The following is a 27,547-nucleotide window of genomic DNA, read 5'->3' on the forward strand; positions in this document are numbered from 1 at the left end:
GCATAGCTCCCCAAACGTTGCATCTTTCAAAAAAGCTCCTCTGTAGCTGGCTTTGATCTTCTTCACTTTGTTAGTCACAGAGTATGATGAAACCAGAGATGCCTACCTCAAAACCTTCACTCTGTTCATTATTCTTGTACAGCAGCTGTTCCTAGCAGCCTGAAAATAACTCATGTAGTGGTTTTACAACTGCCTGCATTTAAAAAAAAAAATGTTTATGTAAACAGTGGAGTAACATTTGGATGTGTAAACAAACAGCAATAAATACAGTTCATGCTTCTGATCTGCAAAGCCCAAAAGGTACAGAACTGAACTGTCTCACATAAAATCTTTCCCTCATCTTGTGCTAGGGATGATATTTCTGGCAGGGAAGTGGCGTCAGCAAGGCTCTGAAAGCAGCTGGTGGGTGTTCTGCTGGAAGCAGGAGCGTTTCCCTGTCTCCAAGCCTCAGTATTAAAGCAGGATATGGTGGGGGAAGGCTTGTCAGTCAGCCTGCAGAGAGCAAATCACTTCACATTTGGAACTGAGATGCTTCCTGTGTCTTCTGGGGGAAAAGTGTTGCAGCCTGTTGTCTGAAGCAGTTAGTTTGGAGTAGCATTTGCAGTGTCAAGTGTGCAGCTGGCTAGTCAGATTTTAAAAACCTATGTGCTCAGATGGATTTCACTTAACAATGTTGAAAATCATTCATTATTCTTTGTTTTTCATGGATTTGCAACAGGTTTTTTTTAAAAGTTTTCAGTGAGTCAGAGTAGGCACACATCATTGGTAACAGCTGAATTCTGTATTTCCAGGGCAACGTTAAAAACTGAAGATATTTTTAAAAACCCATAAAAATCATACTTCTGTAAACAGAAATGTAATTTGATTTATGTCTTCTGGTTGCTGTAAAAGCTGTAATTTTAGGGTTTCTTTAAAGAGATGAGTGTGCCTGATAGTTCAGTGGGATATTATAGGTTGTGCTTAACTCACCACTTCTCATCTCTTCACTCTGTGCTAGTTTTCTGTATTTGTTTTAATGACTTCAGGCTGTGTTCCTGCAGCCAGTCTCAAATGCAGCTGCTGTTGGGAGGACAGGTTGTGCCTGTAGCCTTGTCTTCACAACTCCCCTTTGCTACCAGCTGTGCAGCTGTGTGGTGACCCAGAGCAGACAGCCCACCTGTGTTAGAGCTAATGTTTCCAGCCACAGTACAAGGAAGGTGCCAGGAGTTACAGGGCCTGATTTCTGCTCGTGATCCAACCCAAGGATGGGCCAAGTGATTGTAAAACCATGGCTTTGGGGTTCACATGGATTGTAAAAGAGAGCAGTCACACTGTAACAAACTCCCTCAAATGCACTTGACTTCTCTGCTGGCCTCAGACCCAGAAGTGCCAGGTGAAGGTGACAAAACTTTTTTTACTTAATGTTTGTTGTTTCTGCCAAATGGTGAGTTCTGTCTGGATCATTGTGTGCTGCTGCATTGTTCCAGTTAGAGGAGAGCATAAACTCCTCTGAGAGAAGAATTTTCCCCTCTGTAACTTGTTTCTTCTTACACTGTCTTCTCTCTCTGAGATTGTGTAAAGAATCACAAAATAATTGAGGTTGGCAGAGACCTCTAGAGATCAACCATCCCAAACAGGGACATATAGAGTAGGTTCCTTGGGAATGTGTCCAGTTGGGTTTTGAGTATCTTCAAGACTGAAGAGTCCCATCCTCTCTGACCAACCTGTTACTCTGTTTGGTCACCATAAACAACACTAACAAGATTTTCCTTATCATTTCCTGTGTTTCAGTTTGTTCCCATTGACTCTGTCCATGCATGGGGTACTATTGAGTGTTGTCTGGCTTGACCTTCATTACACCTTTTTAGCAGGCATTTGTATGCATTGATAAGATGCCCCCTCAGCCTATTTGAATTTTAAGTGAAATACTTCTATATAAAAAATTGATCAGAGAACATGAGTTGATATTTTTGCCTGTGTATGACACAGTAAGAAACAATTACTGCTGTTGGAGATGCAACTTTCCAAGTAAAATTTGCTTTGTGGGTTGCATTAAGAAAGACTCCTTTTACTCAAGTTTTGACTGATTTTTGGAAGTGTCTTATTTGCACAGGTAATTTGGCCTGCCCAGATGGTCCATGCTGCCCTTTATTAGCAGTCACTTGTGTTATTTCTTTTATTAGATGTATCACTGATTTTTGCACTGTGTCTTCTTATTTGCAGCAGGAGGATTCTCTTTTTGCCACCATGCCACCCCTTTGTCCCATTGGGAGTCATTCCAAGGTGCAAAGCCCCAAATCGGTCACTGGAGGACTGGGAGCTTTTACAAAGGTATTCCTCCTGACTTTTGTGCTGGGACATGCAGCCCAGTAATGTCATTTAATGCTGACTTGTCTATAGCTATTGGTTGTAACGTTGCAGGATGGAAATAAAAAACAGTTGGTTTGGAATATGGGTTTGAAACTTGAGAGTGTCTGGCTCCATGCTGAGACACAGGGTCTGGAGAAGTTGGGTCTGGCCAAGTCCTGTGTCAGGATGAGTGGTACTTGTAACACTACCAGCAATTGCTGTGACTCTGTAATGTCACCTCTGAAATGGAGACTGCTTTGTCACTGTGTCACTTTGTCACACCATGCTGTGTGGGAGCAGCCCTCACTTGGAGCCCTTGGAGAGTCCCTGTGGTGGTGAGAACCACATGAGTTCAGAGTGTGCCTGCCCTTCCCTGCAGACAGGCTGCTCCACAAGCCATATTCAGTGCTTGAAGGTGATGCCTTGGAGGGGCTCCCTAGAACAGAGGCTAGGGAAGATTAAGAGAATAAAGTGGATATTTCTTAAAGGCCTTCAATAGGCACACCTTGGGCAGTGGACAATGGTCACGAGTTTTTCAGACAATTTTAAGTTTAGTCCATTTACATATGTTAATCTTCCAATTACAGCTTCAGCTAATGAAGTCATTTACCCCCAGTTTGCTCCCCCCAATTCACTTTTGTTTATACTTTCAGGGCCTGAGGTTGTGGGGTGTCCTTGGGTTCCAGGCCTAGAGGAATTGTTTTGTCTGACCAAAGTGTGAAGATAGTATCTAACCCTCTGTTTAGAGTTCGGAGTTATACACTAATGCAGCACAGGATTTGATAAACATAAAGACTAAAATCCTAAGGCATCAAAAGTGTTTGCTTTCCTTGTGCGTGTTTGTTCCCCTTGCCCAGGTGATAATCAAGCAGGAGCCCGGGGAGCTGCCGCAGCAGGCGGCGGTGCCGGCGGCGGGCGCGGCGCAGCCCCCGCTGCAGCAGTACGTCACCGTCAAGGGCAGCCACATGCTGGCCCTGTCCCCACAGAAACCCGCGGTGAGCGCCGGCGAGGGGACGGTGCAGTCCAAGGTAAGGGGCACACGGGCATCCCTGGGTGGTGGGAGCCGTCTGCTGGTGTTACTGCAGCTCTTGGTGTTTCTCCCAGGGGAGCTGGGTTGATCCTGCCTGGCTCCCAGGTGGCAGCACTGTGGCTAGCTGGGTTCCTGTGTCCTGCTTCCATGTAGTGCTTGGGAAGGGAGCAGGCTGAGCAGGCACTGCTGCATCTTACTGTGGACAGGGACATCTCCTGCTTCTGTCCAAGCCATTGCAGCAGTGAGGTGCAGGTGCTTTTGGACTGTCCACCCAGAAAGCAGGCTGCTGTCACCAGCTCTTGCTGAAACTCATCCAGGTCTTTCCATAAGAGAAGGTGAATTCTTCCCTAGGAATGCAGGCCTGCAGCACAAGAGAACAGCACAAATAGGGAGCAGGGTAGAGGCTGAGCCAGAACTAACATTAGGTGAAAACAGTCCTATTTGAGTGGCAACTCAAGCATTTTACTGTAGGAATCATGCCAATGCAGTCCTGCTTTTACAGGAATGACACAGCTTCCAGGAAGGCACAGTGCAGTGACAGGATGACAGATGTGTCAGAAATTGTCTCCATTCTTGCCTCTTTCCATTTTGGACAGAGTCAAGTGATGTGCCAGACACTAGAGCTTACATAAAGAACTTTAACATTTGCATAAGTAAATACTTTCTTTGCATTTGCAACATTTCCTTGTTTTTGCTTCCTTTCTTGCCTGTTTGAGCAGGTAGGCAAATACTCATGTTTCACTGCAGTTACCATTAACACATAAAATGGAAGCACTTTGTGGGTTCTGCTTTGAGGCCGTAGTTTTCCCAGGGGATCTGTTCCCATGAATGTGTTGAAACTGAATTTCTACATCTCCTTAATTCACCAAGGCAAGCTTTATCTTCAGCTGGAATTAAGCCATTGCTTATAAATCAGTAAAAAAAGGAATTGCCCTGTGATTTGAATGAACTTAATCTTTTGTGGTTGCACTGAGATCCTGTCTGGGTTTAACAGTTTATCGTTTTACTTTGGATTGGCCTCTTGCCGATTTAATTTTGTTCTTGAGTGAAGAGCTTCTGTTCATGACCAGGCATGTCCTGAAATGTCTGGAGATGGGGGTGGTGTACCAGCCAGGATTCCCAGGATGGCTGTGGCCAGCAGGGCCCCATCCCATCCCTCTTTGTTGCAGGTTGTTGGCGTTCCGGTTGGGTCTGCGCTGCAGTCGACAGTGAAACAAGCGGTGGCAATAAGTGGTGGGCAGATCCTTGTGGCAAAGTCCAGCTCCTCGGTAGCAAAAGCTGTTGGCTCGAAGCAGGTTGTGACTCAAGGTGTAGCCAAAGCCATTGTGAGTGGAGGTGGAGGGACAATTGTGGCTCAGCCCGTGCAGACTATAACAAAGGCGCAAGTTTCTTCCACAGGGGCTCTGAAAAGTACATCTCAAGGCTCAGGTAGAGTGATTTTACACCTTGTTAATAGCTAGTGATGGGTCTATATTGATTTATTCAACTGCATGATGATTTATAACTGTGTGTGATTGAAAATCTTGGAACTGAGTAGAGAGCTCTGTAGGAAAATTCAGGCTGAGATTAATAATAAAGAAAGTGTTAATTCATTATCTGTAAGAGGGAAGAGGGAGCACAAGTGCTTTAAAACATGTGGTGTTCTGGGAGTGGAGACTGGATGGATACTCTGGGGAATGTGCAGACTTCCAAGGAGCCAAGTCTCACATTTTTGCCTGGCATTATGGTCCTTTCCCCGTGAATCCAGCCAGCCAGATCCAAAGTGTCCCTATTTCATCCCCACATCTTCCCCAGTGCTTACAGGTACAGGAGTATGTGCAGAAGCTCCCTGTGTGCATCTGCAGACAGCTGCTTTAGCTGAGCACAGGCTGGGGCTCTGCGCTGTTGGACAGCTGCTGTGGGGTGCCTGGGGCTGCAGGAAGACTGCAAACCCCACAGCTGTGCTGCTTTGGCCTGCAGCCACAAGTGGGACTGCATGCAGAGAGATTGCTTCCAGAACTATTAAAAAAAGTGTCTGTGCATCACTGGTGGAGTTAATCTGCGGTTAGAGCAGCTAAGTAGGGATTACTGAGGGCTGGTTGCAAGTCACTGAGTACTTCCATCCTGTGCAGATTTCAGTGCATACTACTTTCTGCAAGCAGCTGTTTTATTGCTTTTTATTCTCTTTCTAGTGATGGCTACACTGCAATTACCAGCCACCAACCTGGCAAACTTGGCAAACTTACCACCAGGCACCAAGCTGTACCTCACCACCAACAGCAAGAACCCTTCTGGGAAAGGAAAACTGCTGCTGATACCCCAAGGAGCCATACTGCGAGCCACAAATAATGCTAGTTAGTCTTGCAGGGAAATGTAATGAGTTAAATAATGTAATCACTGCATAATTAATATGTTTGGCATTTTTGCTAGAAAGCATCCTGGTGCTGTGGAAATCAGTAACAGGATAGGGTGTCTTTGTTCACAGTAACCTATATGTGGTGCTTTTTAAGGCTGAGATATCACAAGTGCCTTTTGTTTTCAGTGAAACTACTTTTCATGCCGTGCTCTCAATGCAGAAATATTTTTGGTTAATAGGCCTGTGAATGGAACTCCCAGTGAAATACCTGCAGCTGGGGCAGTTCAACTTTGAACTCATTGGCAGCAGGGAAGATCAGATACTTGTGATGTTTATGACAGAGCTATGAGTACTTTTTTTACCTCTGTTTCTTAATGAGAGACTGCAGAAAGTCACTGTTCAGGCTGCTCCTTCTGGAGACAGGGAATATCAAAGTGTCGTTGCAAATTTCCACTGCTTGGTATCCATGACCTGTTATTCTGTTAATGAAATTGCATTGACAGCCAGTGAAATTAAAATTAAGAAGCCAGTGACATTCAGAGTGTTTCCAGAGCTTTTGCTGCAGATCCATAACCTGCAAAAGAGTGATGAAAAGATTGATTTTTTTTTGGACAGCGTTTTCATTTCATAGAAAGTTCAAAGCAGCCTGAAATGAGCTTTGCTTGTCCACCAGCCCCCCATATCTCTTCAGTAGCTCCTCTTGTTCATGGTATTAGCTGAGCTGTAGGAGAGCACAGCAGCACAACTGAACTCTTCTTTATTGAATTAATAACATTACTTGACTGCAAAACACATGACACCAAATGTGTGGCAAAGTCTTTTCAAGTACTTGTATAGACAGGGATGCTTTAGCAGCTGGCACTGTCTGATTACCAAAGGGTCAAGTCTTTTCCTCTGGTTACAGGTCTTCAGTCTGGTTCTTCTACAAATAGTGGAGGAGGAGGAGGAGGCGGAGGAGGAGGAGGGGGAACCCAAAGCACAAGCAGTAACTTGTCACAGCACCTCACCTATACATCCTACATCCTGAAGCAGACACCCCAGGTCAGTAGCAGAAGCATCTCAGTGGAAGCACACTGACATTTCAGGCTGCAGGGGTGTTAGGTGGATGTCCTGTGGTTCTGTAAAATGTGAAACGTTCTGCGACTCTGGTGTCTGGACTTTTCTCCTGCTCTGCTCAGAAGGTGTTCTGCAGCAAGAAGGCTGCATCCAGCTCTTAGTGCAAGAGCATCCAGTGTGGTTAGTACTTGAGTGCCTTGTTGCAGAAGATGAAATGTTGTTGTGGCTACATTATAGCCACAAGCTTTTATCTGTTACTGACACTCCTAGATTTTTGTTGACTCTTAGATGTGTTCTAGAGTGCTGACCTCCCTGATTTCTTTCTGGAGCAGGGCACCTTTCTGGTTGGCCAGCCTTCACCTCAGGGCTCTGGGAAGCAGCTGACTCCAGCATCAGTTGTTCAGGGCAGTGTAGGAGTTGGAGCATCTTCCACACAAGGACAAACCCTGAAAGTGATAACTGGACAGAAAACAGCTCTGTTTACACAGGTAATGTGCAACTGGCATGTTTCTCTCTTACTAGTTTTGTCAGCTAAAGTACAGGAACCACAGCCACACATTGTTGAGAGCATTTCCTTTCATAGTTGTTTGGTTTGATGTGGAATTTTGAACAACTGTGGTGCTGGCTGTACCACGATGAAAGCACACAAAAGGCTTGCTTTTATCAGACTACAGATTTCCAGCTTTCTCTTCTCAGAGAGGGTCAGTTTGCAGTCTGTGTAAGCTTGGGGTTGCTGCTTTGTAAATGGGATCTCTTAGTGAAATGGAATTGGAAAAGTGAATAGTCAGGTGCAAAAATGTACATAAATGTACTTGAACTTTAGAAATGGGTCGCCTGCTAAAGCTCTTAAAAATCTTTGGGTTTGGTACACCTCAAAGGTCCTCCTTTTAAAAAGTACCAAGTAGACTCTATGAAATTCAAATGCCCCAAGAGCACTCACAGTTGTTTATCCAAAATTCAAGGTTGATAGACATATATTTGCAAAGTCAGCACTTACAAAGTTGATTTCTGAGGTGATAATTTTGTTCCAGCAATTATTGCCAGAAATTGATTTTTTTCAAAGGTATTTTGAAAATATTTTCTAGTAATATAAAAAGCATTTCTCTTGTTTGTTTTGTTGTTGGTGTTCTGTTTTGATTTGATTTTTTAAAATAACTTAAGACCCTAACTAATATACTGTTTTCCTTATGCTGCATTCTTTCTCAAAGGCTGCATCCAGTGGACAGACATCACTGGTGAAAATATCAGATGGGTCTATAAAATCAGTGCCTGCCTCATCGCAGCTCTCCAAACCTGGCACCACTGTGCTGAGAGTATCAGGAGGTGTCATCACCACGGCTGCTGCTCCTGCCGTGGCCCTCCCCACAAATGGGGTGGCCCAGGTGAGAAACAGCACTGGCAGTGTTCTGGAATGCAGTGTTTGCACTCCTGCCACAACAGTCCCAGGGAAGGATAAGTGAGTGCTCTGGTGGGTGGATGCGGCCATGGATGCAATTGATGCGGGCTGCCCACCTGGAGTGGAGCTGCAATGCATGGAGAAGGGAGGAGGCAGCAAAATGAAGAGTGTGGAATTCACTCTGAGCCTGTTTCTTCCTATGAGCCCCTAATCTGTGCCTCCCAAATGCCTGTGGAGAGCGGATGCTGCTGCAGCCTCCATTCTGTATGTGCCATTATTGTGTTTGGGCTTTTGGATATGAGCTTGAGAATCTCTTGCTTCCTAACATCTGATAGATAAAAATTTGGGTTTGCAACTTTTATTACTTATATTACCTTGTTGTGCTTACTTTTGAATCACGTGTGACATGAAAAGGGATTTGTTATCCCTCTCTGCCTCTTATCCAGCAAACAGATAATGCAGCTTCCAGTTCATCATCTTCTGGAACTCCTGCAGCAAAGACACCTGGCCAGCAACACCAAATCTGTGTAAGCCAGAGCCAGTCTGCTTCATCAGTAGTGAATAAGACTGCGACTTCCAGTGTTGTAAGTGTTGCTTCCTTGATGACTACAGCAACACCTGTGACGGGAAAAGCTACAGTATCAGGTACTAAACTCCCTTCACACCTTTCCTAGAGAAAGCTAGAATCCAGGTGTGAGTTCTGAACATGTCTTCACTGTAAACAAAAGAATTTAGTCACCTGCATTTGTGAGTTTGTGAAAGTCATGATTTCTAAAACATCTTATTAGCATAACTTTTGGCTTAGCCAAGGAAATCTCTAATAATTTGGCATCCTTTTGGTATTGACTGCATCTGTTACAAATAACAGCTTTGTAAAATAACAAATAACAAATAACAAATTACCCTTTGGTATTGGAGAGGAATTTTAGTTTTCAAGCCAGGTTTTCACTAGAACATGCATTTTGCCTGTCAGGAGCAGAGTGTGTCACAATGAAGACACCAGCAGTACTACAGACTTGATCAGTTTGTGAAAGTGAAGCTCCACTATATGCAGAGAGGGAGCAGAATTTGTCTTTGAGGCTTTGCATCTGCTCTGTTGGGACTGAAAAGGAGAGAGATGTTGATTAGAGGGAACTGGAGCCTTTGAAGTCAGAATTCATTAAGTACAGTGAAATAGGCTGGATCTGGAACATTCAAATTAATAAAAATGATGTAATAAAAATGGGATGCCCTTAAATGAAGGGGAGTTCTCCTTACTTAGTTTTGTTGTATTTTCAGCATCTTTTGTGTCAGGGAGGGCAAATACAGCAGGTCTGAGAGTTAGGAGTTAGAACTGGAAATTTTTGTTTAGATTAATTTACCTGCTGGCATGTTCTGCTCACTTGAAATGGTTTCTTATGAAGTGAAAGCAGAGTAAAAATACAGAAAAGAGAAAATAAGTGACACTGAGCTCATCTGACAGTGTCTTCTTGATATAGCTCTTCTTGTTTCCTCTTGACTCAGACTTAAGCTTCTCCTTTCTCATGGGTATATTTTACCCAGAGCTTGAAAATAAACAGCATCAATTGCTAAGATTGACAGAACCCTGCAGGAAGCAATTCAGTATTTTTCTATTTGCAAGTAAAGCAGCCAGGTGGGTTTTTTGGAGGAAATAAGCCATACTAAATAGTTTTCAGATTAAGACTCCCACTTATGTGTGAGAATACATGTTTTGGGGGTTTTTTATAACCTGAGACGTTGACTTCATTGTGGAAAACTCTTGAAGAATCTCAGAAGGAAGTGGCTATAAAAGTTATTTCAATGTAATAACAAAGAAAAACTCAAAACTGTTAAAATTCTGAACATTTGTGTTTTTAAAGGCAGCTTTTTGAAAAGAATTTCAAACTTTGCTTTGTTTTGTATCAAGCAGTGTCTCCCACCCACCAGGCTGATAGGGTTTGTTGAAAAGGTTCTGAGACATCAGTGTGTCCCACACAAAGGAATGAGTAGCACTAGGTGAGCCTTCCTGCCTGGATGTGAAAGCCTAACTGACTCAGGATGCTGGGCATCCTGAAAAACCAAGAAAAACCAAGGCATCTTCACCAGAATTTGCATGTTTAGTACTTGGAAGGGAGCTGTGTTCCAGTACTACTGCTGCTACTATTAATAATAATAATGTCAAGAAAAATCCTATTTACAGAATTGTCATGGTGAAATTAAGAAGTTTATTGTTGTTAATGTTTTAAAAGAGAAGCCTGCTAAATTTCCACAATCTGAGGAAAAGTTAGCTAAAGTTAGATTGAATACAATTACATGGAAAATAGCCAGTTTACCTGTAGAAAGCATGGACATAGGCCCAAATCACAGTGTTAGAGTGCTGGCTGTGGTGCCTTGGGGTGACACCACAAGGAGATGACATCTCCCTGTGGAGGAGAGAGCTGGCAGACAGGTGATGAGCACTCCTCACTCATGGGACTGTGGCACACCTTGGAGTCCTGCTGATTTCTCCCAAAGTTAGTGATCATTGATAATGCCATTAATACCTGAGTGTTCTGCTTGTTCTTTTAGCCGCTACTAAAATCAGGGATTTAGTTCAGTCTCCAGTTTAATTAATTAATTTAATTTCCCAGTCTGATTAGCCATCCTTCTGGGTGTGTTCAGTGCACCTTGCAGAGAGACTCACACAATGCTCAGTTCAGGTATGTCCTTTGTCAGACCTGCTGCACAGCAGCCTTGGGCTTGTCCCATAGTTGTAACAGGGTTATTGTGCCCTGCTGAGTGCAGTGGATGCTGCTAAGCTGAACTGCAGAGGTGTGAGTGGCACTGGGATACCTCCCTGACAGCAGCTGTGTGGCTACAACAGAGCTGTAGTTCACTGGCTTACCGCAGCCTTGAGCACAAGGTCTGGTCCTGACAAGAGTGTTTTACTCTGCTGAGCCTGCTTCAGTTGAAAGGTTTGTTACATCAACTTTTGCTTGAGATTCCTTAGGTAATGAGGAGATTTGCTTTACAACTCTCAGAGTGCTGTGCAGCATGTAAGAGTGCACACTGTGGTGCAGCACTACAGCATTTGAGCCATCACTTGTGCCAGTGGAAACTCGTCCTGACAGCTCACCCAACTGTGGCTTGTTAAGAGGGTGGCAGTGCTAGGTTACATGCCATCCTGCTTCAAGCAGAAAGGGAGAGAAGTAGCTGGAGGTAAACTAACTGGTGTGTTTTATTTAACATTTTGTCTTCCGTTCTTCTTGCAGGGTTGCTAAAAATCCACTCAAATCAGTCTAGTCCACAGCAGGCTGTTCTGACAGTTCCCAGCCAGCTTAAACAGCTCGGTGTAAACACAGCTTCTGGAGGTGTTCAGACAATACTCATGCCTATGAACAAAGGTAAAGGGCAGAGGAGGATGACACACGGTGTTTGAAAATCTCCTTTGACACAGGGTAGCACTTGGTCACTGTTGGCATACATGGTCCGGAGTAGAGATAGAGGAAATTGTAGCAAGGAATTCATCCCTAAACTTTGTGCTGCAAAAAGTGGGCTGCTTCTGAAAATGTTAATTTGTCACAGCGTATGAAATTTGATTTTTTTTTTTTTCTTCTTTGTTGCCCCCTTCCCTTTTTTTTTCTTCTTTTAATCTCCAGTGCTACAGTCACTTTCTACCAGCAAAGTTTCAGCAGTCACAGCAGCAAGTACAGTTGTCCCAAGTCCCTCCACAGCATCCATTGCCAAAGGTAAAAAGGGATTTCTTAGTAAGACAAGCAGTAAAAAAAAGCTAGTGCTGCTTTATGCAAGTGGCCTGACTATTATCCATGACTGTGGGTTCCTTTATTTTCATTATTAGTAGAGTTTAAATCAAGTTAAAATGACACCTGGGGACTAGGAATTTAACAGTAACTTCCCCCTCAACAAATCCCAGAGCTCAGAGAAATATGGAGGAAAATGAGAATGTTCTAGAAAACTACAAGGAGTACCTTAAACACTCACTGTTTCAGTCCGTATTTGCAGAACTGCATAGAGGAACAGGTATTCAACCCCAGATCCTGCTGTTCTCAGCCAGATGTACTGGAGGTTGCTTTCCAGCAGCACTAGATGCAGACAGCATGTGCCCCTGTGCACACAGAGGGGAAAGAGATACACACAATCCTTCCCAGAATCAAGCATGGGGCAGAGTTGACACACCTGAAGTCCAGTTCTGGCAGAACTGTCATTTCTCTTTCCATCCCACAGCTGCATGGCCAGACTGCCTGGTTATTTGGGTTCGGCACATCTCTCACTGCTTCTGTCTCAGCAGAGTTCTGTCCTAGACGTGAGAAAGTTCACATGTCAGAATCAGTGATGTCTTGAAAAAAGTTGTGACTTTGAAATGTCACTTCTTGTTAAAACTTGGTAGCTTTCTATCCAGCTCTTTGTTTGCAGATGGGCCAGGCAGTTCAGTATAGATCAGGCAGTAATATGTAAAACAGCAGCAATTGTTTATGCAGGTGTTCTGACAAGGATGAGATGTGAGCATGTGGAGATTTGAGCAGGGAACATGTTCTGGTAGGTCTCTTTCAGCAAAATTGAAGGTCGAATTGTTCATGCTTAGCAATGAGAATGCAAACAATAAATGAAGGGATGTTATGTAAGGCCTTTAGTTTTACTGGAATCTCACAAGGCTGTCTGGTACTTTTATCAAGCTGGCTGTACTTTTTGTCTTAAAATGTGCTCTGTTTCTTTGAAGTTAAGATGGAGCCTGATTCAACAGGACAAAACTGCAGTTCTGTGGGTACCCAGGAAGGCCAAGCAGCAGTTAAAACAGAAGAGAGCTCTGAACTTGGGAATTATGTTATCAAGTAATTGTTCATTTCTCTATAAGGATTTCTGATCTTTGAAGTGGTGGGGGAACAGAGATGGTTCTGGGGATGCGTGCAGTCATGTTACTTTGACCTAGAAATACATTATAAAATCTGTCCCATATATTGCTGTATCTGTACTAATCCTGTTGGGTGGCATTTATTTCAGACAGTGTTGCAATGTTTTATTTGTGAATGGATTTTTATGCACGGTTCACAAAAGGGAAAAAATTATTTGAAGATTTGCAGTTGTTTTGGGCTTTATTAAAATCACAGGCTGCTAAAATCTCTTTACCATCACATCACATACTGTGCTTGTGAAAGTCCCATGGCCACTGCATGGCCTTAGTCAGGTCACACTGCCCAGTGAAATGCAGCTCTGAAAAGGGGCATCTGAAATAAGTAGAACTGTCCACCTTCTGGACTCTCAAGTCTTGTGAAGCTCGTGTATTTGTGTAATTACTTAGTATGAGGGCTGCTTTGCTTTAGAATTAGAATTAAATAATAATGAGTATTTGATCACTGGATGCTGTGAAATCCAGTGCCTTGTTTGCAGTGCTTTTGCAAGTACTTGTTAGTGTTTTTTCACCAGAACTCAGACTGCAGAATTTCCTCTGCACATTTCTTGCGGTGTGTAGGATGTCTCTTCTGCTCTTGATTCCTCCAACTTTCCTGTCTCCGTGGTTTTTAAAGTTTTGTTATCTCAGTGTATCCCTGCAGATACTACCCTGATGGAGTGTGTGTAAGAGACAGGAATAAATCTTCAGTCACTACACACTGAAAATTATCTTAGTTACTAGATAATTATTGGAAAATACGGTTCCTGACAGTTTAATAGACTTATGGCTGGTTAAGTCAAGTCCCATAAATACAAAGTGCCCCATGTTTCCTACTCGGGCAGCCTGCACTAATTATTCCTCAAAGTAACGTTGCAGCTTGCGAGACTAATGCAAGGATTTTCTCCAAGCCTGTCTTCAGTTTCTTCAGCCTGAAAAATTCAGCTTCAGATGTGGACACTTTGGCAAGAGGAAGGGCTGTTTGAAATACCTTCTCTGGATTGGGGTGTAACAGTTTATCCTCACACTGCTATTCGTAATGCCCTGGGGCTAAAGACTTTAAACCATGCAGTGATTTTGAAACCTTTTACATCTGATTCATTGCTTCCAACAGCAATCTTCACTGTGATTCTTTTTATCCCTTGCAGCATAGAATATTTGGAGAACATCCAGCAGCTTTTAACAGCAATAGTGAAGAAGGTTCCATTAATTGCTGAAAAAAGTAAGCAGTAAATGAAAAGGCTTTGCTCTGTATTGTCAGTGTATCAACAGAATGCCTTGCATACTTTGTAGTCACAGAAGTTATTAAAAGGTAGAATGAAATTAAGCCATTATCCTAAAGAGTTTACCCCAGAGGTTTTTCTGAAGATGCTTAGAATTAGGTTCTTCCAGTAAAGTCCAGTATGTTGTTAGCAGTTAAAATCTTTAATCTGTTTTATTTTTCATTAGAAATAGATTGTATTTCTTCACATAATGGCTGCAAGTAGGTTTTCTTTTTCCTGGTTTGTCCTTAATGGATTTGCTTTTTGCTTTTCTTTTTTCATTTTTTAAATTTAAAACTAGGGTTTCATCACGATGGCAAATACAATAACATATCTCAACACTGAAATGTGTCTTTATTGGAGTTTTTGCCTTCTTTTTTAAGCAAAAGGGAATAATTTGCAGAGAAACATTTTAATCTTGTATGGTACTTTATCATTTCATTCCTCTTACTCATGTACATAACTGAAAATGTATCAACTTTCCCTGGTAACCAGTACACTTTGAATGAGTGGTCCTCGAGTCTGGGTAGAACAGATCCTCTCAAGCAGAGGCAGCAAAGAAGGAGTGAGAGGCACAGTAAAGCTTTCATCACATACAGATCTCGTGCTTTTGCCAGGAAACCTTTTTCACTGTTTCATTTTTATGTTGTCATTTGTTTGGAAAAAAAAATAAATCCAGTTTTCCAAAGGAAAATACTTTGACTAGTGAGGCAGACTTACAGGTCTACATAATAGAGTTTAGGGGGTGGGGAAGGAGGCTTAAACTAGCGTATAGCTATAGGTTCTGTGTATATGACCAAGAGGGAGGCTGATTTTGCATTCAAAAACCAGTGTCAGTCCCTCTTGGAGAGAGCACAACATTTGTAAGAATTGATTGCAGCCATTGAGCCTGTGAGCATGAAGTCCATTTCCCTTTTCCTCTTTGCTAAATAACATCAAACCCTGAATTCATCTTATGTCACTTATTGAAAATTTAATAGAGTTTTTGATTTTGTGTTTTTTAGGTGAGGATGTAAGCTCTTTTTGTGCCAGTTCAGTGGAACAGTATTACAGCTGGAACATTGGGAAGAGGAGGGCAGCTGAGGTAATTCTCCAGGGTTTCATAAGAAGTCACTAGGAACACAAGAAGGATTTCAGAATTATGGAACCTTCCTTGTTGTCTTATTTGTTTCCTGAATAAATTTGTTATTTTAAATAGCAGCATTCCTTTACTGCAGGGTGCACTGACTTGTGTTCAGTGATCGAGTTTATTGTTCACAGGCTTTCTCAAGCATCAAGAAGGATGCTGAAGGTAATTTTTTAGTTTATTTATAGTAAGATGTTTTTTGTAGCATTTTAAAACTCTGAATTTTTTCAAACTGGTAGTATTTTATCCTCATCTCTCCTCTGTGGAATGTTACAGTCAAGGGAATTTTATCCAACCTACTTTATCTATCTGTGTCTGCTTTATGTAGGATGAGAATTGAGGGATCTGACATAAGCAGTACTAGTGATGAAACAGATTGTCAGTTCACCAAAGATAAATATTTCAGTTAACCTGGACCTTTTGTGTTGTGGTTTTCCCTCTATTTCTTCATAACTTTGCCATTTTGCTGTGGACTTTTGCAGGGAAGATGTTAACACTGAATTAGATCCTCTGCTGGTGCCAGCTTAAATGATCAAAGAGTTTAACCAAATTTTAAGAACATATTTTGCTCTAGTGGATTTCTTGCACCATGCCATCTTTGATATTACTTGGAGATGAAACATTTCAAGCAAGACAAATGCGACTAGGCCCCTGTAAATGCGTGTCCCTTTTCTTGAGGGTTTTTTTTTGATGATAAAGCAAAGTTTAAATGACTTGTCAGAAGTCACTCTGATTCCTGAGAAAATCATGTTCCTTTTCTGTTTCCCTTGCAACCCGGGTTATGGTTCTGGTCTTTAAGCTAACCATAAATGTTCTAGCTGGTGTGATGAGCTTTCTCTTTGGTTGGTCACAGTGGCAACGAGCAATGACTGTGAGAAAGATCCTCCAAGAAATTGTAGAGAAGCACCCCAGGTTTCACAGTATCACCCCCCTGAAAACAAAGCACGTGGTGCAGTGGTGTCGGTGCCATGGCTACACGCCCCCCGACCCTGAGACCCTGCGGAATGAGGAGGATTCCATTGAGGATGTGCTGACACAGATAGACAGTGAGCCAGGTAAGTGTGAAGGGACAGGGAGCTCCTTTCTGCCAAAGACACTGTTTATTAAATTCCTGTGTACAAGCACATCTGCAGAAGGGCATTCTTACTTTCTTTGTTTCCACTTAATTCACTTGGAATAACTAAACTTGGAGATGATAAGGGCAGGCCTACAAGTGGGGCTGTCCCTTGTCCCTATCAGTTGTGATGTTTTTCTGGGGCTTCTCTTAGTTTTTCATGTGCTTTGGGGGCCCTGGAGGCTCAGTGTAGATATATCTCATGAAAGATGATCCTTCCTCCATGGTGTGATCATTTATAAGTGGATACACAAGGTAAGCATGGGGAGTAATGACATTTCTGCCCTTGGGTAGGCTTAGCCTCTGTTAAGAGTTACCATGCAAACACTATGAATGAGTTCAGGTACAGAACAAAATACACCAAACCTGGCAGTGGCAGCTCAGTGGGGATTAATTTACCTCCAAAAGTGAGGTGAATTGGCTCGTGTGAAGCTTCAGGCTTTGTATTACAGCTGCTACATTATTCCACTAAGATAGCTCTAGGATCGCCTCAGTTCATTTCAGTATGTGTTAAAATCACATCTTTAATTTCATCCATTCTTCACAGGTAAGCTCTCTTGTTTCACCTTCAGATAATCCCTTTCCAAAAGCTGAATGTTTTTCTGTTCTGATCATACTAGGATTTAAGGTATTTCACAGAAATACATGGAATTGATTATATATTATAAAGTCTGGCCCTGCATTGCAGTTGTCGAAGGTGGAAAAGAAGCCTACATCCTTATTATGTTTTTATCTAAATCACTTTGTGTTTGTTTTGAAGAGAATCTGTTTACTGCAAAGATTTGCACTGAAGGTTTTACTGGCTTGTGTCAGTCATTCAGAAAAGACATTCTCTTTTGCCATTCCACTGTGAACCTGTCTTCTGATTTTTACTTAAGAAGCATGATAATGCTCATCACAATGTAAAAGATGATTTAGCACTACATGGTGCCTACATATAAACGCTCCACTTCCCTAAGCAAGTTGAAGAGAATCAGACTGATTTGTCAGTTGCCAAAAAGCTTAAAAAGCTTCTGTGAGAATGTTTGGGAGACTGACATGAGCCTGGTTTTGTATGAAATGCAGCCTTCTTGATTGGTGTAGGAGCAGATGTGGGAGAGAACCATGAGTGTCATGAAGATATAATTGGAAGGCTCTTAATGACTGTTTGCATTTCTGTTTACCATTATATTTGGTAGGCACTACAAAAATAACTTGCAATTACCTTAATTTCTTACCATATTTTGAGTGTGCATCTGTTTATAAACAGCTTTCCATAACCTATCATGTGTTTAATTGATTGCTTCTATTTCAGAATGCCCTTCATCTTACAGCAGCGGTGAGGAGCTGTGCCGAAAACTGGAGGAACTACAGCAATTTCTGAAACAGGAGCCAGAACACGAAGAGGAAGTAGATATTCTCAGCTTTAGTGAGCCATTAAAAATAAACATTAAGAAAGAACAGGAGGAGAAACAAGAAGAGATGAAGTTCTACATGGCTTCCTTGCCTGCATCAGAGTTTGTGAGGGACGCTGCTGAGAAGGTAATAAGTGAATCATAAAGCTAATTAGAACTGTTGTTGAGCTATTTAGTTGCATTTCTTTCATCTATATAGGCCTTAGGACTTTTTAATGACAGTTTTTATAAATGCCCTGGAAAAATTGGACCTTCTGACTCAAGACACCCAGCTGCCTGTTCTGGCAGGGGAGAGGGAAGAATGCCAGCTGGGAGCTCACTTCAGAGTAGCTGTTTTGCAGGGCTTAGTACAGAAAAATCATCTTGAAAGGCTAAAAGGAAGGATAAATGAGAGATGAGGAGCACTAGAACTCAATTCTTCCTGTCCCATCATGTGAAAGATGTGGACTTGTTGCTTGGACCAATACTGTGTTATAGCAGTTCCTGAAATGGGGTTGTGGTAAAACTCAGCCAACTTCTCTGCTGCTTGGAGTTCTTCCTCCTGTTCAGTTGAGGGCAGAAGAGAGGGAGGTTTTTTGTCACAGCAGCAGGAGAGAGAGAGAGGACTGACTTGGCTTGTAGGAAAGAGTGCTTGCTGTTGTACCAGAGCAGCAGGAGGGGTTTGCATGGAGCAATTGTCAGAGAAAGGATCCCTGTCCCCATCTCACCTGCTGACAGCAAGAGACAAAACTGGTTCTGCAGTGTGTCTGTCTCTTGCTGCACAGGTGACACAATGAGAGTGGATGAAACACTCTTGGTGTGGAGCTGCTCTGCCAGGAGTACTGTTTAAAGTGGTTTCAGTGGCCACAGTTTGATGCAGGAAAGATGATGAGTAGATGGATTGAAGATACGTACAACAGAAGATACCCAGTGAAGCGTGGGTTTTGTGTGGACTTTCTGAAACAAAAACTAAAACATGCTTTTGATCTTTCTCACTTCCAGAGGCATTTCTATAGGCTGTGCTAATTTTACCCAGATTTTTTTTAAAATTAAGACTGAGATTATACTGCTTGAAAGCTCTGTATGTCTACTCGCTTCTAACTACCTTTCATAGTAGGGTTTTTTCTGTTAATCTTATCTAATTCTAGTAAATGTAAGTTGCATTTTTTGATATGCTAATTCTTTTTTCTCTCTTGTATTTTATAGATAGGGATTTCTTTTCAACCTGCTGAGGTACAGAAGAATGTTTATGCATCTGTAATAGAAGATATGATTTTAAAGGTAAGAAATTACTTCACAGGAAGGACTTGTCTGTAATTGTATTAATTCAGCAATTAGAAAAAAAGATGGAATATCTTTATTAACGGGCATTTATCAAATTAAAGTCTGTCTTTCTGTATGAATAGATAGATAAATATCTGCCCAAAAAGGGTTCTACACTTTTGTGTGGGTTTTCAGTTTTCTGACTGGTTTGTTGGCTTGGACACGGAATAGTGATTTGCAAATTCTCGCCACCACTAAGATACTGACTCATTCTGTAACTTTGAAAGTACTTCTTGCTTTGTCCTTCCCTTCAGAACTGGGTGGGAATCTTTCAGATTCTGTAAGACTTGATTGCTTTATCCAAGGTTAGCTATATTTTCCTAAATACTGCTTAGTTACTTTGCCCAGGTTGTCTCTGCTGGGAGACTGCTGAATTCCTGCGGAGAGTAGCAATTCTGCCATGAGTGAGAAGCTATTTCTCTATCATAACCACTTCTGGAAAAACAGAGAAATGGTTTTGCACCAAAATTTAAACAGCAGGGATCTGGAGTTCCTGGGTTTAGACTGAAGGCTAACACAGATTATTTCTAGCAGCACTCTGGTGTATTTCATGCCAAAGATTATTTTGGGGTTATTTATACAGACTGCAGCTTTCAGAAGCTGAGTTTTACAAAAGCTGATTGATTCCAGGTGACACATGCACTCGTGTGCATGCCTGTGCTATGCTCCCTATTACTTGCCACAGTTGAACTCTGATGCAGATACATCCATTTGTAGACACAGATTGTAGCCATCAGGTTGCTCCACTATAATTGTAGAGTTATGCCAGCTTTCCTCACTGAATGTTGCAGAAACCTCTCCTCTGGTCTGGATACAGCACAGAAAGCCAAGAGCCTTAATTAGCTTTTGACCTGAACCTTGGTTAAACCAAGTGTTGGGCATATGGCTGCCCAGGCTGAGAGGTTTCTGCGAGGGTGTCTTGACACAAGCCTGGTAACACAGGGAGAGGGCTGGGATGCAGGTATTGGTTCCCACGAGAATATCTGCGGTCTGCCATGTACAAAACCTGCTCTGGTGTGTGAGAGGAAAGGTCCTGAAATGCTCCTGGAAGCTCAGGCTCTGGAACACTTGATCCACCCTGCTGGGCATGTACAGCTCCGCAGGTCTTGAGGGAAAGCAGGCTGGGCAGTTGCAGCCTGAGCTCTGTGCACCTCTGGCTCTCTTTCTGTTAAATAAACTCATGTCTTAAGTAATAAAACTCACTTGGGCATCTTGAACTGCCCTGTGCTGATCATTTGAGGATTGAAGCTAGCCAAAATTTCAGCTGCTTTTTACACTGATACTTGAGCAAATAGCAAGTTCCTTTGCTCTTTTTGTCATGCTGCCTCCTAATGCTGTCTCTTGTCTCAGGCCACTGAACAGCTGATGAGTGATATCCTACGGCAAGCGCTCGCTGTGGCGTACCAGACAGCTCCTCACAACAGGTACAGCATGGGGCTGCTCTGCCACCACTCACACTGGCACTGAGGGTGTCATGGCTTCAGGAATTTAGACAGGCTTTGTGTGGCTCAGACCACAACACTGAGGGAATTTATGGACTATTCTCTGAGAAAAACTGAGGCAGGGTTCTCTGGTGTTGCCTTGCCTCAGAGGCAGATGACCTGTTTCTGCAGAGGCACACTGGAAGGACTTGCTCACTCTTGCCCATCTCAGGTTACTGTGTAGACAGCTTAGCCATGGCCTGCTGGAACTTAACCTAAAGAATCTCTTTATTTTACTGATACACACTTTTCTGCCTCAGATGCTGAGTGATTTTTATAAAATCATAAAATGATTTGGACTGGAAGTGACCTTAAAGATCCACTTGTTCTACCCCCCTGCCACGGGCAGGGACACTTTCCACTATCTCAGGTTGCTCCAAGCCCCATCCAACCTGGCCTTGAACACTTGCAGGGATGGGGCAGCCACAGCTTCTCTGGGCAACTTGTCCAGTGCCTCACCATCCTCAACAGTAAAGAATTTTTTTTTAATACCTAATGATGAGGCCACATTTTGATTTCTGTTCAGCAGCATGATTTGGGATAACTTAAAATGATTTAAAAGAACCCAAACACTATGAGAAAACTCTCAGTTTAAATATTCACTTGTATGCTATATAAATATTTACATAATATATTAAAAATTATGTAAACATGTTATATATAGAAGTACTCACACACAACAGTTGTGCTATACAAGTTCAAGAATTCATACTTTAGAACTTGATTTTCCTGTCCCATTGCCCAAGAGGTTCCCCCCAGTCATTTGAGTGGCTTTTTTTGTGCTGTGATATTTTAATGCTTTCCCTGCATTGCTCTAACTCCTGCTCTTGTATCCTTTTTTTGCTTTGATTGTTATTTTTGACTTGCTGCTTTATAGACCTGTGGTTTTTTGTGTATTATAATAGCATCTCTGATGCATTCCCTGCAGGACTCCAAGAGAGATCACAGTGATGAATATTCACAAAGCCATCTGTAATATTCCCTTTCTTGACTTCCTCACAAACAAACATATGAAGATACTAAATGAGGAGCAATGAAATAGAGCAGAGAAGGTGCTACAGGAAAGGTGGATTTATGACTGAAGTTGGGCTGACAAATCCAGTATTTCTGTAGGACACTATTACATTTATAACATTGGGCTACTAGATTGTTACCTCCAATTAAAGATGCACCTTAATGCAACAAAATGATGCTCTGTTCCAAATCAAGTTGTTAAATGTCAGTGTTTACTTGGTAAGTGTATGTTCAGTGGCTGAACAAACATTGTCAGTTTGCATCGAGTTGCTAGCTGTGAGAGACTCCACAGGCCTGGTCCCTCTGAGACGGCTCTGCTGGTGAGACTAAACTGGTTTTTAAGATGAGAAATGATGTTTTTTAATGCAGTCTACATATGTATTGGTTTGCCTATGCAGTGAGCAGGGCACGTGCTTTGGCACTTTGAATATGGGAAAAGTCAAAGGCAGCTCTGTAAGGTGGGCCATTTGAGTAGATGGGTGGATTAGGTGTGGGCTGGGGGGAGTAGAAGGCTGATGGCAACAGCAGATTTGGCCATTCTTGCCTGAGCATGATGTGTGTGACTGAGAACACAGCTGTGTAGGTTTGTCAGCAGCGTACTCAGCTAAGTGTCACCTCACCAAATTCCTTGCCTCTCTAGAGGAGGTGTCAGGTGCCACCTTTCTTAGTCACCTTGGAAAGGGTGATCCTCAAGCAAGATGAACAAACCATGATCAGGAAAGATTTGACTGACCACTTGTCCTGCATGGGAAAGGAGAGGAACAAAGACAATATTCAGGGTTTGTGGGCTTGGGCTGGCCGAAATGCTTTGCTTGCCCAGCGAGTACCTCCCCAGGCTGCCAGAAGGTTTGAAGAGTGCTGGAGGGCAGATGACCAGGGGTGTTGTACAAGTCTTAATGTTGTAGCAGTGTTCACCAAGTATCAGCCTAAACTGTGAAGTGCTGTGGGAGCAGCACTGCTTTGGCTTAAGTTCTGTTAAACACAAGAGGCCAGGTAGGATCGAGCAATCAAAGATTTGCTGCTTGTGGGGAGATCTTCTGATGTCTTCACTGCAGGAAGAAGTTCTGCTACTAACCCCAGCACTTACCTGTCTCAGGAACACCACTGGTGAGGGAGACATGTCTGCAGCCTGGCTATCAACACCTTGCTGAAGAAAGCTTCGTTGACAACATCCTGACCACCCCACATCCACTACCCCTTTGTTCTGCCCCATGGGTGCTTGCTGGTAGCGTGAATAAGCCATTGTGAAGTTGGTGGGACTCCTGTGGGACTGTTGTGCTTTCAGCATGCTTGTTTTGTCTGGCAGTGCTGTCATGGGTGGAGCATGGGCCAAACAGCCAGAACCTCCAGTGTGCTGATCTCAGCTGGGTCTCTGATCTGCTGCATGGCCTTTGATTTAATCACTCTGTGCCTCAGTTTCCCCATCTCTGAGCATGGGGAGCAGGATACCTACCTCACAGGGGTGTACTGAGGCCTCGCTCTTGTTGGTGCCGTGCTTTGACAATACAAAGCCTTTTATAAACATTAAACTACAGTTATCTTTCTTGGCCTGGGGTAGGAGCAGAATGTTATCTTATGGTGCTTTTTTGGGGCTAGAACACATGCAATGGTAACTACAGTAGCATGCAGGAACTGTGAAAAATGCTTCAGTTAGAGGCTTCAGACTTGGAAGGAGGGTAGTGTAAGTTTGACGCAGCTGTTAAACTGAAGAAAGCACTGTGTACCTCAGATGGGATGCCACCTGTCTTCTCCACTTTAAATAAAACTGGGGTCTGCAGGAAAGCCCCTCTCAGTTCATCGCAGCTAACAGGGAGCTGCAGTTCAGTTGAATATAAGAGTGGCAGAACCTGACCCCTGAATCTAGGAAATGGGACCAATGGATAAAATCCAAACAGCATTCAGAGAAGGACTTAAATGCTCCCTAGGAAGGACATTACAGATGCTCTGGATTCAAAAGCTAATCCTGGCTTGTTCGGGTGAGCTGAGTGCAGGATTGCCTGTGAAAGGAAAGGGCACAGCTTAGCCCTGACATTACTTTATCAGCGGAAGTCAGTGTGACGGAGTTGAGCAGCAGTGATTGTTCCAGCTCAGTGTTGAGTTGGGAGGAATCCAGATAGCTGGGGGGAACTGTAGGCCCCCTGCTTTTGTAGGCTATAGTGAACTTGGTGTCTGCTGCTTTCAGGCACCCCTGTACACTTTATGAAAGAGAAGGGCATTTTCAAGATCCCTGTCACTATCACAATAGCCTGCAGGTTCTGTGGGAGCAGCCTTTTGGGCAAACTCAGTCATGCTATGATCTGTAATGACCTCGAGTACTGTGTGCAGTTTTGGGTGCCACAATATAAAAAAGACATTAAACTATTGGAGAGCATCCAAAGCAGGGCCATAAGGATGGGGAAGGGTCTGGAGGGGAAGCTGTAGGAACAGCTGAGGTCACTTGGTCTGTTCAGCCTGGAGGAGATGGAGGGGAGACCTCATTGTGGTCTTCAGCATCCTCCTGAGGGGCAGGTACCAGTCTCCTCACTCATGAGTAGTGACAGGATCCAAGGAAATGGCATGAAGTTGAGTTAGAGGAGGTTTAGGTTGAGTATCAGGAAAAGATTCTTCACCCAGAGGGTGGTTGGGTACCGGAACAGGCTCCCCAGGGCAGTGGGCAAAGCACCAAACCTGTCTGAGTTCAAGATGCATTTGGACAACGCTCTCAGACACGTGGTGTGACTTGGGGTGACCTGTACAGGGCCAGGAGTTGGACTCGGTGATCCTTGTGGGTCCCTTCCAACTCGGCGTGTTCTGTGATTCTGTACACATGCATTTCCAGCCCCTTTCTCCTGCAGGCTTTGTTTCTGGGACTCTGATAACACCCAGAGCAGCTTTTGAGGATGCAGGAGCTCATTTTTGGGCATCTGTTTGCAAATTGTGGCTTCTTTGCCTGTGTCCTGCTTTTCTGTAAGGAATGGAGTTTCAGAAAATGTCTTGAACCTGGCCCTCAAGCAGGCAGGTACATACCCCTCTTAATGGGGAACTTGTAGTGGAGATCTATTCCTACGTTTCTGAGCAACCACAGGTTATTCTCCTAGGAGGTGCTATATTATTAGTATATAAAGTTTGCTGAAGAAAAATAAACTGTTAAAAGCAGATAGAAAATGACACATTTGTTTAGTTCTTCAGATGTAGGAAATGTTTGCAACAAGTTCTTTGCATATTGAATAGTGGTGGGAGAAAAATTTGTTGATGAGAAGTTCCTGTGGGAATTGCTTGGAGATAAGGTAGAGGTTGTGGAATTTCACACATCCCTTCAGGTGTTTGTGGAATGCTACAGGTGCGGTGTGCTGAAACGTTATGGTATATTTCTCTGACTTTCTGAAGAGTTAAAGATCTCTTTACGAATATTGCCCCTATTTGTAATGCTGAGTGTTTAATTCCTTCATGTTATCTGTATTATACTGTATAATTGTGTAATATACGTATGTTTACAATAAAATCTTTTATTAGCTGTGGTAGGATTGTCTTGACTGTCACCTGTCACTCAAAGTTTCTCCAGATCCACAGATATTTTTGTGCTCTGTGTATTCAGAATGTTGCAGTTAGTTCTGGATAAGAATTGGTAATTGAGGAATTTATCTGAAGGAAAAGGTAATTTTCCCCTTTTCAAGGGGAAAGTTATTTTAAAAAGCTCCTGGTTTTAGAAGCTGGGGGCAGGGAAGCCATGAGCTGAGCTCCTCCAACCTTTTGATCCCAGAGCAGCCTGCTTAAATAGCAAGTCATTGGTTTGTGTGGAAGACTTTTGAGAAGTACGGTGGGTTGAGGTTGGCCAGCTGCCGGACACCCACCCAGCCGCTCTCATTCCCTTTCAGAATTCAAGAGAAAGTAACATGTCTCATGTGAGTCAGGATAATGTACCACAGAATCACTACGTTTGGAAAATACCTCTAAGGTCACCAAGTCCAGTTGTCATCGCCAAGCCCACCGTTAACCATGTCCACAAGTCCCACATCTACATGTCTTTTAAATGCCACCACAGATGGGGATGCCACCAATGCCCTGAGCAGATCAACGAAATCAGTAGATAAAACCAGGGACATTGTGACTGGTTACTGCCATAGGCAAAACTGGCTCAACTTGGTGAAAATTAGTTGAACTTACTGCCAAATCGAAGCTGGGTGATGAGAGGCAAAGGCCAAAAAAACCGCCAAGACAGCCTCCCCACCCCTCCCCCGCAAAAAAAAACCACAAACGGGAAAAAAGCCCCAAAATGCCTCAAAATGCTTTCCCCTCGACTTCTTTTCTTTCTCAGACGGATGTCTTCAGTCCTTCACCGCTAACTGCTGCCTCTCCCCTCTCTAAGACCCGGCTCCTCCGACGGCTTCAGCAGCCCGAGGGCTGGGGGGACCGGCGGTGTCCGGAACGGGGCAGCCCCTCCCCTCACATAGACCTCTCCTTAGAGACCTCCCCACAGCTCCCTCCCCTCAGAGACCCCCTCTCACAGACCTTTCCTTAGAGATTCCCCTCAGAGACCCCCCCACAGCTCCCTCCCCTCAGAGATTCCCCTCAGAGACCCCTTCACAAAGAACCTTTCCTTAGAGATTCCCCTCAGAGATCCCCCTCACAGCTCCCTCCCCTCAGAGACCCCCTCACACAGACCTTTCCTTAGAGATTCCCCTCAGACCCCCTCACAGCTCCCTCCCCTCAGAGACCCCCTCACAGAGACTTTCCCTCAGAGATTCCCCTCAGAGATCCCCTCACAGCTGCCTCCCCTCACAGCTTCATCCCCTGAGATTCCCCTCAGAGACCCCCTCACAGAGACCCCCTCACAGCTCTCTCCCATCAGAGATTCCCCTCAAAGACCCCCACCACTCCCTGCCATCGCTGGGCACCGGCACTTGACGCGGACAAGTTTTTGAACCGAAAGAGTAAAGTTACTAAACTTCTGTGTTCTCTCCGCCCTGCGGGGGGGAGCCGTGGGTCTCTGTGAACAGACTAACGCTCCGCTCCGTTGTTTTTGGAAGAGCTGTGCTCAATGCCACAGAAGTGCCTCCTGCCCTGGAAGTAAACACAGCCTTTCTGGGCTGCGTGGCACCAGCAATCCATTTGTGGCAACTCAGGTTGGTCCTTAGGATCAGACATTACCGCAGCGGCCAAGGTAGAGGAAATGGGTATGAGTAAGGTACAGGTGATAGGTTTGCATCGGATTCTTTGCTCTCAAAGAAATTATGAGATGCAGAGAGAAATGTGCAGTTTATGAAAGCAAGCAAATCAGTTATGTGCTGCTTGTGAATTTTGCAAGTTCACAATAAGAACTCTCCTGAGTAATGGTGTATTTCCCACATCAAAGTTTACACTGAGCATGTGGCAGTGTAGGTATTCACTGCTCCCTGACACAAAACTCACCTTCAGCATCACAACAGGCCAGGTGTCAGCAGGATTAAACAAAACAAGCAGGTTCAGTGTCACTCTAGAGGTAGTAAATTCTAAAGTTACACTTATAAACCCTTCTTTTTTAAAGGACATTTCTTTATGTATCAAATAACCCTTACTTGCAGTGTGATTCACAGTCGAAAATCCTTGAGGGACTTGGACATGGGCCCAGAGCAATTGGGAAGACAAATACTAGTGTGAGAGCAGTGTTGGAAGCAATCCTGGCATCACGACTCCCTGGAGCTTGCAAAACTCACGTAGATTTGACTTCTTCAGAGGAACTTGCTGTGATACCTTTCAATTTGTCTGAGGCAGGTGCTTTTCATACAAAATCAGGTAAGTTGCAGACATTGACAGCCAGTGGCACCATCCTGGACCTTACAGTGGTAAGTACCTGCTCACTTTTCCATCTGTTCATTGCTCATGTACA

The 27,547-nt window shown here is 43.5% G+C and overlaps 1 protein-coding gene across 7 annotated transcripts in view; it reads left to right on the forward strand.

The window, feature by feature from the left end:
- YEATS2 (YEATS domain containing 2) overlaps window positions 1–25,202 on the forward strand; it is a 47,701-nt gene extending 22,499 nt beyond the window's left edge. For 6 of the 7 annotated variants that reach the window (XM_088060928.1, XM_088060931.1, XM_088060932.1 and 3 more), the window contains 18 exons: window positions 2,203–2,310; window positions 3,186–3,356; window positions 4,528–4,786; window positions 5,530–5,691; window positions 6,598–6,734; window positions 7,082–7,237; window positions 7,958–8,131; window positions 8,592–8,790; window positions 11,376–11,507; window positions 11,763–11,852; window positions 12,842–12,953; window positions 14,158–14,231; window positions 15,276–15,355; window positions 16,251–16,452; window positions 17,806–18,032; window positions 19,091–19,165; window positions 20,558–20,631; window positions 21,617–25,202. In XM_088060928.1, the coding sequence (XP_087917054.1) occupies window positions 2,203–2,310; window positions 3,186–3,356; window positions 4,528–4,786; window positions 5,530–5,691; window positions 6,598–6,734; window positions 7,082–7,237; window positions 7,958–8,131; window positions 8,592–8,790; window positions 11,376–11,507; window positions 11,763–11,852; window positions 12,842–12,953; window positions 14,158–14,231; window positions 15,276–15,355; window positions 16,251–16,452; window positions 17,806–18,032; window positions 19,091–19,165; window positions 20,558–20,631; window positions 21,617–21,725 (2,541 nt within the window). In that variant the 3' untranslated portion in view covers window positions 21,726–25,202. The remainder of the gene's footprint in view (window positions 1–2,202; window positions 2,311–3,185; window positions 3,357–4,527; window positions 4,787–5,529; window positions 5,692–6,597; window positions 6,735–7,081; window positions 7,238–7,957; window positions 8,132–8,591; window positions 8,791–11,375; window positions 11,508–11,762; window positions 11,853–12,841; window positions 12,954–14,157; window positions 14,232–15,275; window positions 15,356–16,250; window positions 16,453–17,805; window positions 18,033–19,090; window positions 19,166–20,557; window positions 20,632–21,616) is intronic. The other variant, XM_088060930.1, reaches the window with a different exon arrangement.
- The last annotated feature ends 2,345 nt before the right edge of the window (window positions 25,203–27,547 follow it).

The sequence above is a fragment of the Pseudopodoces humilis genome, chromosome 11, assembly GCF_049639895.1.
Source record: "Pseudopodoces humilis isolate 2021_Gansu_Grassland_sample_001 chromosome 11, ASM4963989v1, whole genome shotgun sequence".
Classification (NCBI taxonomy): Eukaryota; Metazoa; Chordata; class Aves; order Passeriformes; family Paridae; genus Pseudopodoces; species Pseudopodoces humilis.